Source organism: Marmota monax, unplaced genomic scaffold, assembly GCF_021218885.2.
Source record: "Marmota monax isolate L192 unplaced genomic scaffold, Marmota_monax_Labrador192_F-V1.1 WCK01_AAM20220418_F8-fsc00215, whole genome shotgun sequence".
NCBI lineage: Eukaryota > Metazoa > Chordata > Mammalia > Rodentia > Sciuridae > Marmota > Marmota monax.
The window spans coordinates 3,515,919-3,529,022 of NW_026695214.1; the positions used below are offsets into that span (position 1 = coordinate 3,515,919).

Sequence of the window (13,104 nt, forward strand, 5' to 3'; positions counted from 1 at the left end):
GTTCAACAAGTGTGCATTGCCATTGTGACTATTACTGAATCATGAGTTAGCACTTCATTGAGGGGAATGAATCACAAACTGGCTCTTCAGAGACCAGGTATTTCCCATGAAAGACCTGATAGTCTTTCTTACAGCTTAATATGGTAATGAGTACATTTGCAATTAATATCAGGTCATAGTTTTTATCTGAAGTAGAAGTATGGACAATACAAATTTACTGCAACTGTAATGACACGTAAATGAGCCATTGAAAAATGACAAGGAGATTGGAAGTACTGTGTTGAGAAGCTGTGGGACAGAGTCCTGGCCATGTTCTAGAGTGCCATAGCTGTTTTTGTCCTAGGTTCCCTGTGTGAAGTGAGCGTCTCACCAATATTTCCTTCACCCTGAGGCAGAAGGCGGGTTTACATGTTTGGGTGGGCCACAGCCAACTGGGACCTATCTGACCTTCAGGAACTGAACATGGCCTAACTCAGCTAAGACACAGCCCAGGTGTCACTGGCCAGTACAGCACATGTGACTGTCCTATGAGGGTATGTGTGCCATGCCATTCTTGTAGGCAAATGTGGGGGGCAAGATATGGGTGAATTCACACTCAGAACAGAGAGATGGCACATGGACGTGGAGAAAAGCCAAGTAATAATTCAAAGGCCTCAAACCTCTGAAAGATCATATGATTCATAAGCGAGGACCTGTTGAGGACTTAGTCCAAATTAGTGAACACAGACTCTAATTCCTCGTGTTAAGAAATCATACAAGAAAAACACTTCAGGACCTGAGTGTGGTTCAGTTGTAGAACACTTGCCCACGTGCATGAAGCCCCAGGTTGAGGCCCGAGTAGTTGAGCAGAAAACAAAAAAAAATCACTAGAAAATAAAATGCAGATGTTGAATAATTGAAGCACAGAGGTAACTGTGCTTAGCTCTAGGGATGAGTGACTTGCCTTCACAGCCAGACATGATTCCATTCTGAATTTGTCACAGTTATCACGAAGAATAACAGAACAAATCTATACTAAATATGTAATCCTCATTACAAAGTTTGGGAGCAATAAAGGCAAGAAAAATTCACATACAAGATCACTTTTCTCTGCAGTTGAAAATGAGCCATGTAGTGTAGTGCTTAAAACCACACCTGAAATCAACACTTTTATGTTATAGTTTGGATCTGGAATATCCTCCAAAGGCTTACAAGGTCAAGGTTTTCTCCCCAGCCAGTAGCACCATTGGGAGATGGTGGGAACCAAGAGGTGAGTCACTGGGGTCATGCCCCAGGAGAGTGTGTCTTGTCCCCAGCCCTTTCCTCTGCTTCTGTCTGCTATGCACCTGCCACGAGGTAGACAGCATTGCTCTCCCATGCCCTTCCAACATGATGAGCACATCATGGGCCTTGCCACTGACACAAAGCAAGTGGCCAGCCAATCATGGGATGGAACCCATGAGTCTGAAACCGTGAGTCAAAACAAATCTTTCTTCCTTGTTCTCAGGTGTTTTGTCACAGCAACAAACACAATGAATGACCTGGCAAAATTGTTTAACCATATCTATTCTCTACCAAACATTTACAAACAATAGTTTTCATGGAACTACCATACAAACATTAGGTAACTTGTCTAAACAGTATTTCAAAAACATTTTCAACAATCATACTGTAGAATGGGACCTACAGGTGCATCAGGAAATGCAAATTTGACATGACAAAAATTGTAAGTTCCTCTATGCCAACCAAGAGCCCAGAGAATCAGGAGTAAACACTCAGGGTTGTGCTGGAGTCTGACCCATTTTGATGTTTATTGTTGACACCTTTCAAGTCTCACTACTCCCTTTCTATGATGCCATCTGGGCAAGATGCTGATAAACCCTAAGTGTTCCCTTCTTCGGGCAGCAGCTGGGAGTTCTAAAGATGACCAGGTTCCCTCACTCCAGCACCACCCAGGACCCCCATAAGAGGAGGCAGCCACTTCTGGACAAGTGTAGCAAGTCCACCCTGCTTCCCTGGAAGGCCTCCTTATGCTGTGAACTCTGCAAACACTTCAGTGTTTGGCTTCGCCATTCCTGACAAACCAGCCCAACTGGGTGGGGTTCAGCCCTGAGTTGGGACTGGTCACAAGTGCAAACTAGCAAAAATGTTAGGGGCAAATACATGAGTTTCCACTTCACAAACAAGAGAAATTCCACCCTGGGTGTTCATTCTGAAGTGGAAACTCATGTACGTTGACCTTTTCAGTATATCTCTCTCACAAGCACTTTAAGAATAAAAATATATTTTTATCCTTATTCCCTGAATTTTCTTATGTTTCATATTCTTGCTGTATTTAGGTGAATTCCATGCAGTTTTGTTCAAAATCTCATGTAGTAAAATTTAGTCTTTTTAAATATTTATTTTTTGTAGTTGTAGTTGGACACAATAACTTTATTTTTATGTGGTGCTGAGGATCAAATCGAGGGCCTTGCATGTGCAAGAACTGAGCCAGAACCCCAGCCCCTTTAGTCTCTTTTCTATAATTGCAACTTAATAATTTCCTTTGAACAATAATCGTGTTCCTTTCTTCATTGGCACAGAAGAGGCATTCAGAAATATGATACAGTGCATGTTCCATAACAGGGAGGACAGGATGTCAGTCTGAACTACATTTTATATTTTCATTATACACAGTAAGTTTCCTAGTCAGACTGCAGAAGAATAATAGCATTTCTACAAGGGATTGTACCTCTAAGTTTAAGCGGTAGATAGGAAACATATTCGAACATGAACAATACTCTATGCAAGAAAAATACCAGATATTCCTAGATGGGAACAAACAAATGGGAGACCATCGGGTGTCATGTGCACCATGAAAGGAGCAGTTACCCCATCCTTCCCTGAAAGGTCCTCTGGCTGAGTAGGAATGCCAGCCTCAGGAGAGTGGCAGCAGAGCTGCCAGGGACTGGCCACAGATCGCCTCTTGTCAGGAACTCCGCTGGAATCTCAATGCCCTTCTCTCCATCTTCCATTCTATATCCATGACCTCTCCAGATGCTGGTAAAGCTCACAGAGCTGATGTTCAGTCATCTCAGAGAGACCTCAGCTCACCATTCTGTATGATCTCAGCCCTCTTGCCCCTATGCAGCACTGAGCAGGCCCTCCTTCATCACTGCAGAGCTCTAGTCACACCTAGTGACCATCTCCATGTCACAAAATCCAGTCATGAAGAAGTACCTCCATTTATGTACCCCTAAACATTTTCACTAGAACAGCAAATTTAGTGAGATATACACTGTGTGATCTGCACTGCAGTGATGGAGAACATGGTGAGACAAATACATACTATGAAATAAACATTTAGATTTAAAAATAAACCATGCAACATATTGGCTTATATCATATACTCTGAAAGTAAGATATTATCCCTCAGGAAAAATACTCTTCTGGTAAAACTGTTTAATCATACAAATCACTCATTTCCAAACATCTTCACTGCAGTACTACACACATGTATTAGGCGGTTGACCTAAGCAGTCTTTCCAAAACATTTCCAACAACCTCACTGTGCAATGGCAGCTGTGTGACAGGAGAAGAAATATGGAAAACCATGAGCATGAAGAAATTGGAGCCTCCCAAACAACAAGCAAGGAGAACCAAGAAAACATTCAGGGACCACAGAGCTTGACTTTTTTGTTTGTTTGTTTTAGATTGATACAATATTTTTATTTATTTTTATGTGGTGCTGAGGATCAAACCCAGGGCCTCACCCATGGAAGGCAAGAGATCTCCCACTAGGCTACAACCCCAGCCCCTGACTAGCCTTTGACACTGGACTGTGCATACCCCATCCTTGTCACCACTGTCCCTCCTCTCCCCCTGGCTAAGGAGATGATAAATTCCTCAGCAGCAGCTGAAGTCTGAAGCACACCCAGGTGCCCATACCGCAGCCTCACTGTCACAACACAAGCCAGGCACCATTCCCTGAACTCTGGGACTACGTCAGCTTAGATGTACCACACCCCCACCAAGCCTCATTGTGTGATACATAACTTCAGGCTCCGGGGTTGGCATCCTTGATAAACCAACCAGAATGTGGGAGGTGTTAAGGCAGTTCAGCTCAGTGGTCAGAAGTGCAAGTTAACAACCATAAGGATAATAAAACAAACTTAACAAATCCCATTATGTATGCTAACAAATTATTCACATAGAAGTCAAAAAAAGAGACATTATTTTACCTTTAATGCCCACTTTTATATACTCTATTTTTATTTTTGCTTTATGGAAAAAGGTGCATTCTGTGTGTCTTACTTGGCCAACAATAGAAAGGCATTTAGAAACATACTAACAATGCTGGTGTATGCTGGTAATCCCAAGGACTATTAAGATTGATGGTGGATGATCCACATTCAAGACCAGGGTAGGCCACTCAGCAAGCACTTTTCCCAAGATTGAAATAAATAAAAAATAAAATAAAATAAAGGGGCTAGAGATATCCTTCAGATGTCGGTAGAGAGGCCTTGGGCTTAATGCCCAGTGCTGGTGGAGGGAGGAGAGGAAAAGGAAGTATGAGATGCACATTCATCAACAAGGACGCAGGCTCTTGGATGTCCATATCTGACACCAAGCTTCTGGGAGCCTTCCATCCTACCCACATACTTACCCTAGGGCAGAGCACGGAATAACTCAGGTGCAAAGCATGATTATCTGTTCCCAAGATTATATGTTGTTTGATCCACCAGGGAAATAAAAAAAAAAACCCTCTTATAAATCTCTTTGAACCTTAAGAATCTAATGGTGAATGTTAAGTTTCCAGTATAAAGAACCAACTGAGGTGGAACAAAACTGTTGTAGAAGAAACACAATCCACTCATACTTATGTGAAAGATTAGATTTTATTAAGTATCATATGAAATCTACGGTACATTCTGAATAAATCAGCAGCAAATGTAACCTCAGCAGGTGAAGGTGGATCCTCATGAAGCATGTGCTGTTGTGGTTCTTTAGGTTCATCTCTTCTCTCTGATAACTTCTCAATTCCAAGAATGAGACAATTAGTCACCAACGGTGCTAAACAGCTATGGCCATTAAATGCAGCAGTGGCCACCATTTCCCTGCATTCTTCCTGGACATAATCTGGCCCGAAGAACACACTCCTCTCCTCCGATAAAAAGCCCAGTCCCTGCAGTCTTGGCTGTCCCACTTCAGGCAGTTTGTAGAGTGTTCCTTACCCCATCCCACTATGGACAAATTGGACAAGGGGGCACAGACCACCCCAGGCAGGATAACCGATACCTCAATTCTACATCCTGATCAGTCCCTTTGAAATATTTCTTGGTGCAGGCAATACTGAATTTTAATAGGCAGTGTCCTCCTACTCCAGGAGCAAGGACACCAGGAATCTTCGTTTCACGAAGTAAGACCTATACTCCTATGGGTTCCTTTCTGGACACAGCCATGAAAGTCCCATAAGGAAGGCACAGAACCCAAGACGAGCAGGGTACTTTCCAAGAAATCTCGAAGAATGAGACACTTTACAACATGAAGATAACTGGGCCTTTTCAAATGTCCCTGCACCTTTGATATGTCCTTAGTTATAAAACATTATGTAATTTTTCCACAGTATGCGAGGACAGAAACTAATCTTTGATAATCAGAGACTTATTTATCCTTCCTATAAATTTTCTGACATAGAAGATTGTGTGAGAATTGGTGAAATAATGTACCACACAGTACATTTGTTAAGAGTCCTTTGTAGCATATGGACTCACTGGTGAATCCTGAGGACACTCCCTTGATGAAAGAACTATGCAGGGTCACAATGTCTGATTTTGCCAGAATAAATCCTCTCAGGACAACAAAATCACAAAGGTTTGGCAAAAACAAAACAAACCAAAAAAAAAAAAAAAAAAGAGCAGCACATTCCTTACAACTGGATGGTAGTTCTCTGGGTCATGTACTGTTCCAGATTTTAAAGCTTAGATTTAAGATCATGGCATGACTTTTGCACAGCTTCCTCAAAGGTGTCTCTTTGATGCCCACTGGTTCTGAGGCATGGAAGTCTGTGCTATGTGCTGTGATTGTGACGGATGTTGCTCTTTAGTATGGACTCTGACCACTGCTTGAACTCATAATGCAGGGGGTGCCACACTCACTGCATTCAAGCTCTACCTCTAGGACGTCTTCTCCCAGGTTGTGCAAGCTGTGAACTGTGCCAGAAGAGCTTGGCACCTGCAGACATTTCCATGGTTTCTCTCCAGTGTGGATCAACTGATGTCCACTGGGACATGAGCACTGAAGACAGGCTTGGCCAAAGTCATTATGCTTTTGTGCCTTACCTGACGTGTACAGAGGGCTGAGTGCATAGCAAACATTTGCCATCTTGGTACATTTATGAGTTTTTTTTCCAGCAGGAATCCTGATGACAGACTTTTAACTTCGGGCCTGTTTGCATCCAATGTATAGGTGAGGTTCCTCTTCAACACAGACTAACTGAGGGTTTCTAAGCCTTAAATGAGGCCTAAAGGCTCTGTAGAGTCATTATACGTGGAAGATAGTTTCTCCACTAGGTAATAAAGTGGTCTTACATGGCTTGAATGCTGACTGAGACTTTGCCTAATTCATTTGTGGCTTTTCTCTGAGATCTTGACAATCTGCGTGATAGGAAATGTCAGTGAACACCTTGACATGCCCTCTTGGTGTGGATCACATGATCGGCCAGGCCAGATGCACCCTACAGGCTTTGCCACATTCATCACATCCACAGGGTTTCTCTACATCCTAAGTGCCTGATATGTGGAAGCCAATCTGACTGAAGACCTCAAAACATTCGTTGTACTTTTTTTTTTCTCCTTATGGAGTGCGGGGATTGAACCCAGGGACTCAACAGTCTAGGCAATCATTCTACCACTGAGCTACATCCCCAGCTCTTTATTTTATTTTGAGACAGTCTCATCATGTTGGCCAGGCAGGATTTGCATCAATCATCTTCCTGCCTCCTTGTGACGTAGTTGGGAACACAAGTGAGGCCCTTGCACAGTGATTACATGTCGAAGCCTTCTCTCTAGTATAGATCCTCCAGTGTCGTCTCAGGGATGATTCAGACTGAAGACCTTGCCACATAGATTTCATTTGTAAGTCTTCTGTCCACTATGAATTATCTGATGCTGTCAGGTATGAGTTGCAACTGAAGATCTTTTCACACTCATTGCATTTGAAAGATTTCTCTCCAATGTGGATTCTTTGATTACTTGCTAGGGATCACTTGTGACTAATAACACTGCCACACTCACTGCATTTTTAAGGTTTCTCCCCAGTACGGATTCTATGATGATACGCAAGACGTGAATTGCAACTGAAGACCTTACCACATTCATTGCATTTGTAAGACATCTCCCAGTATGAATTATCATCAGCTGTCTTGCTAGGTCTGAGTTGAGGCTGAAGACCTTGCCACACTCATTGCATTTGAAAGGTTTCTCTCCAGTGTGAATTCTCTTGTTGTGCAAGGTGTGAAATGTGATTGAAGACCTTCCCTCACTCATTATGACTGTAAGGTTTTTCTCCAGTATGAATTCTACGATGACTTGTAAGGTTTGATTTTTGACTAAAGAACTTACCGCAATCATCGCATTTGAAAGGTTTCTCTCCAGTGTGGATTCTGTGATGACTTATAAGGTTTGATTGTTGATGGAAAACCTTACCGCACACGTTGCATTTGAAAGGTTTCTCCCCAGTGTGGATTCTCCGATGTTGTGTAACATGTGCAGTCTGATTGAAGCTCTTCCCACACTCTTTACACTTGTAAGGTTTCTCTCCGGTGTGAATTCTACGATGACTTGTAAGGATTGATTCTTTATTGAAGACCTTGCCGCACTCATTGCATTTGTACGGTTTCTCCCCCGTGTGGATTATTACATGTTGAATGAGGTATGAGTTACGACTAAAGACCTTGCCACACTCATTACATTTGAAAGGTTTCTCTCCAGTGTGGATTCTACGATGACTTGCCAGGTGTGAAATCTGATTGAAGACCTTGCCACATGCATCACACTTGTAAGGTTTCTCCCCCGTGTGAATTCTCCGGTGGTTTGCAAGGTAGGATTTGTTACGGAAGACCTTGCCACATTCATCACATCTGAAAGGTTTCTCTCCAGTGTGGATTCTCCGATGTTGTCCAAGGTGTGAACTTTTATTGAACATCTTCCCACACTCATTACACTTGTAAGGTTTCTCTCCAGTGTGGATTCTAAGATGACTTGTAAGATTCGATTTTTTATTGAAGACTTTGCTACATATATCACAAGTAAATCGTTTCTCTCCAGTACAGATTATCTGATGTATAGTACGGTGTGATTCTTGATTAAAGGATTTTTCAAGCTCATTACATTTGTAAGGAGCTGGAGGAATGTTTGTTTCCGGTTCTTCTACAAATAATAAAGCATCTATAAGATTATGTTCATATTTATGAGAAATGTTTGCTTTGACACTAAAAGGAATTCTTTGGTGGGGTAGTAGCAAAGACACATTGAAAGAGGTGAAATAAGCCAGACTCAAAAATTAAGGATTAAACTGTGGCTCTCATAATTAGAAAATAGTCCAAAATAAAGGAGAAAAGGCAGTTGGGGAAGTGACTGGATACCATAAAGACACAGAGAAGATTGGGGGTGGGAGGAATGGGAGGAAAAATGAAATGAATTTAACAAAATCATGTTACGTTACTATATAAAGATACCAAAGGGGATGTCATCGTCATGTATACATAGAGAAAGTTTAGAGGAGGGAGAATAGAGAGAAGGAGCAGAGGAGGAAAAGGAGAAAGTGGAGCTTGAAACCAAATTCCTTGCATGTAAAGCCCAGGAAATGGACTTCACCTTAGCCCTGACCCCTCCCATTGCCAAAGCACCCCAACACTACTTAGTGGGCAGCTGCCTCTCTGCCCATGTGAGCTCTTACCTGCTTTCACACCCTCCACACATGCCCACTCATTTGCAGGCCTGGATATTTCCTCTGGGCCATTCACAGTGCAGGGCTCCCTCCCTTGCTCCAACCAGGAGAGGACACTCAGGTCTGAAGGACACATTCCTGCTTGTAAAGAGAAAGGAAGCTGATGCACTGTGGCTTCTCCACAATCCAGCCCTATCTGTACATGAGAAAGAGGACATTACAGAGGGATACAGAAAATATTTCACTATATCATGTAGGTATCTACCTCTCTTCTGAGAACCACTGAATCAAAAGCACAGAAATAGAAAACAGGGAACTGGATATTTTAAGAGTTGGCTGTGGGCTTTATGTTGTGCTTCAGCTCTGGAAGCACCACTGCAGTATCATGAAGGGGGCAGAACATCTGAAGAAAGGGAACAAAGTACAGAGGATGTACTGTGGAGCGTCTTTCACAGGCAACAGGACTTCAGTCAGTCAATGTACAGAATCCCAAAGACAAAGGGGAAATGCTACGATATTCAGGGAAGATCCCAGCATCAGGGGAAGTCAAGCTCACCAAGAAAGACCAGGTTCCTGTAGGTCTCCAGCATCACGTCCCTGTACAAAGCCCTCTGAGCAGGAACCAGGCACTTCCACTCCTCCTGGGAGAATTCAATGGCCACATCTCTGAACGTCAGTGGACCCTGAAATTAAAACAGACTTCACAATGGGGCACTGGGGACAGTTACAATCTTGATGCAAAATGTGAACCATAGAACCCAGACATGGTGGCACATGCTTGTATCCCAGCTATCACCAGTCTGAGGTGGAAACATTGTAAATTGGAGGTGGGACTGGGAAACATAGCAAGATCCTCTCTGAGAATGAAGAACATAAGGAGTAGGGATGTAATGGCAGAGGGGACCTAGGTTCAACCCCATTACTGCAAAGAAGTAAACAAAGAGAAATGAGAAGGGAGGAGAAGTGTAAGCATGCAACTGATTCAAGTGAGAAGAGCTGCACTGTGAGGCTGTAAATACACATTTGGTATCTGTCTGTCTGCTGATGTGGAGCTCACCTGGAATCCCTGGAGAACTAAGAAGGATTTCTATGCTAGTGAGAAGACAGGTGCCAAAGCCCCCTAGAGAGCTTCACAAAGGGGCTTCTCCCCAGAAAGCCACAGGCAGGAGAGGCAGTTGTAACATGCAGTCCTGCCACCTGCCTCCAGGGAAGGGAGAGGGACTGAAGTCCCAACTGATCACCATCACCCAGGATGTAATCAAGCCTGCCTACATAATGGAGCCTCCAAAAAACTCATCAGGACGGGGTGAAAGGGTGTTCAGATCAACGCGTGGGTGGAGGGTCCGGGAGGGTGTCGCAGCACACAAAGTCATGTGAGCTCCACGTCCTTTGCCCCACACCTTGGCCTATGCACCTCTTCCATGTGTGTGTTCACCTGTATCTTCTGAACAGGCGTTACCACAAGGCAAATGCAAGTCAAGTCCTTGACAGTTTTACAAAGCACTCTAACCATTTGTAAGACATCTCCCAGTTTGAATTATCATCATGTGAGGAGGGGATGAAGGAAGCCCCATTTATAGAAAGTCGTTCTGAATCATGGGCCATACTTTTGCAGGCCTCTGAAAAGGGGCCCATTTTGTGGGACAGAGACCTCAGCTGGTGGGATCCACCATGTATCAACACAGACAGTGTCTGAATTAGGTGAAATGACAAGTGCCCTCTGAAGAACTGCATTCTTGGCATATGGGCAAAATCCCTCACTTATTTGGGATCACAGAAGCTTTCTGTGTGCGGAGGGTATATAAGGAGAAACTGAGCTTGCTTTCCCTGTGTTTTCATATGTTCTGGTATTTCTGAGAATGTTATATCTCCTAGTTGTGTTTTATTTTAATTTTCCTTAAGGCAAGATACTGCCTAAATCTGTACAGATTTCTCCCCTGCAGAAAACACAAGAAACATAGTAGCCAGCCACAGTGGTACACAACTGTAATCCAGACCCAGGAGGAAGAAGCAAGAGAATCACAAGTTCAACACCACCTCAGCAATGAAGCAAGACTCTAAGTATAAAAAAGAAAAAAAAAACAAGACAATAGGGATTGAGGATATAACTCAATGGTAGAAGGGCCTGATTTCAATTTCTAAGAAAGAAAGAAACAGCAGTCAGGATGCTCAGAGTCACTGTGCTCAGAGACTGTGCTGCAGGACACTGTGCAGCCAAAGCAGTCCATAGGAAAAAGAGGTCTGTGCAGAACCAACCAGAAGTTGGGGCTGAAGGTAGACAATTCACATAAAAATTCATAAAATTTAGTTATGGTACTGGACAATGAACCTGGGTGCTTCACCACTGAGTAAAACTGCCAGCCCCGCCCCCTCCCCTAATCCCCGCCTTTTTTTTTTTTTTTTTGGTTGTGGAAGACGGACACCAGGACATTTACCACTAAGGTACTACACATGTCTATTTTTTCATTTGAGACACATTAGGTCACAAATCTTAACATTCAGTTTCAGAAGCTGAAAAGGACCCCAATTTTCTTTCTGAGCACAATGGAATAAATACAGAAGCCAATTGCAGAAGAAAAATTAACACCCCCAAATAAGGGAAAATGAAACACCTCATTTTTAACCAACAAATGGTAAACAGGAAAAGGATTCAGAAAATATCTCAAACAAAAGCAAAATAAAAACAAATACACCAAAACTCATGAAATGCAGTGACGAAGAAAAGAAAAAAAAAAGAAAGACCTTAGGGTAGTGAAACTTTACAACAAGGAAGAAGAAACCCAGGTCAACTAACCATACACCTCCAGGGGAAAGAGCCAACTGAAGGCAACAGAAGCAAAAGGCAGGAAACAATGAGCAATAGAGCGAGAGAACTGGTGTGGAGGACAGGGACACCACCAAACAGCACACTCACTTTTTTAAAAGATCAACAAAAATGACAGAGGATTCCCAGGGCCACACCTGATGGCACCTCCTCATGGGTTCCCTGCCACCAGGTCACAGTGGGATGGAATCTAAGCAGAGGATGGGGTAAGGGAGACCCGGGGAGTGCAGGCACACCTGACAGGCAGGAGGCCACACAGAGTCACCTGAGGCCAGCAGCTCCCAGGCCCAGCACTGCACAGGGGACTCAGGACCACCTGAGAGATCACTGTACCTCAGTGACAGCCATTCCTGACTCCTTTTCTTTCCTCCTCCTCTTCAGGGCTGTTTCCTCAGGTAACACGAGTCTACAAGTCAATCCTGGAAGGAGGAAACATACTCTTTAAGGCTCAGAATCACCACATCCTTCCTATGCCACAGCCACACACACAGGGAGGACCTCACCATGTGAGAAGATGGTCCCCTTCTGCCCACCCCTTTAGAGTGACCCAGGCACAGTAGTAAACTCCTGCAGGAAGGCGCACAGGAGACTTCTGTGACTCCTCTCTTTGGGCCTGGGTTCCCTGCTGGTGAAGCACACACAGGCTGCAGCAGTGGGGAGCTGGGCAGCACTGGGCTCCCTTCAGGGCATAGCCTGGCCCTGACCACACTGAACGACAGCACAGTGCCCCCTCACCTCTCCTGGGATCTCAGGCTGATCTCAGCCCCCAGGATGGAGGACACAGAGCCAGTTTCTCAATGCTGCACAGAGAAGAGAATCAACTATTTTTCAGTATTATTAAAACTGGTAACATCCTCACCCCTGAATGGCACATCCAGTTAGTAGAATTATTGCAAAATGACTCGGACTCTCATGGAACCCAGGATTAAGTACCCCCATTAGGGGCAAGCCCAGCCCACTACCCACCTTCTAGCTCTGCCCCTCTCTTGGAACCCTGTTCTTACCAGGATCCAGACAGCAGATGGTGAAGGAACAGAAAGAAATATGCAAAGTAGGCTGCATGGACCAGAGGTGGGGCAGGGTGTGGCTGGAGTGTTACAGGAGCTGGGGGGGTCGGTCACAGGAGTCTCCATGCAGTAGGTAACATCAGAACAAAGACCTGAGGTGTTGACCACCTGCAGCCCAGTGTCAAGGAGGCCTAGACAAGGGTCAAGACCCATTGAAGGCCCTGAGGCTTAAGCAACCTGCTACCAGGAAAAGGAAAGAGGCCTGGGTGGCTGAGCAGCAGAGGCCCTGAGGCAGCAGAACAACCAGGACCCAGGTCTTCCCACATCTTTCCCAAGCCTCAAGAACAGTGTGCACTCTAATTTCTA

The 13,104-nt window shown here is 44.1% G+C and overlaps 1 protein-coding gene across 1 annotated transcript; it reads right to left on the minus strand.

Moving 5' to 3' along the window:
- Window positions 1–4,837: 4,837 nt before the first annotated feature.
- LOC124084174 (zinc finger protein 480) lies at window positions 4,838–13,035 on the minus strand. Its single transcript, XM_046431154.2, has 5 exons — window positions 12,736–13,035; window positions 12,065–12,150; window positions 9,464–9,590; window positions 8,917–9,048; window positions 4,838–8,387 (listed from the first exon to the last, which is right to left on the minus strand). Exons 1-5 carry the CDS (start codon window positions 12,791–12,793, stop codon window positions 7,498–7,500), a joined length of 1,293 nt encoding a protein of 430 aa, XP_046287110.1. The 5' UTR covers window positions 12,794–13,035; the 3' UTR covers window positions 4,838–7,497.
- Between the last annotated feature and the right edge of the window lie 69 nt (window positions 13,036–13,104).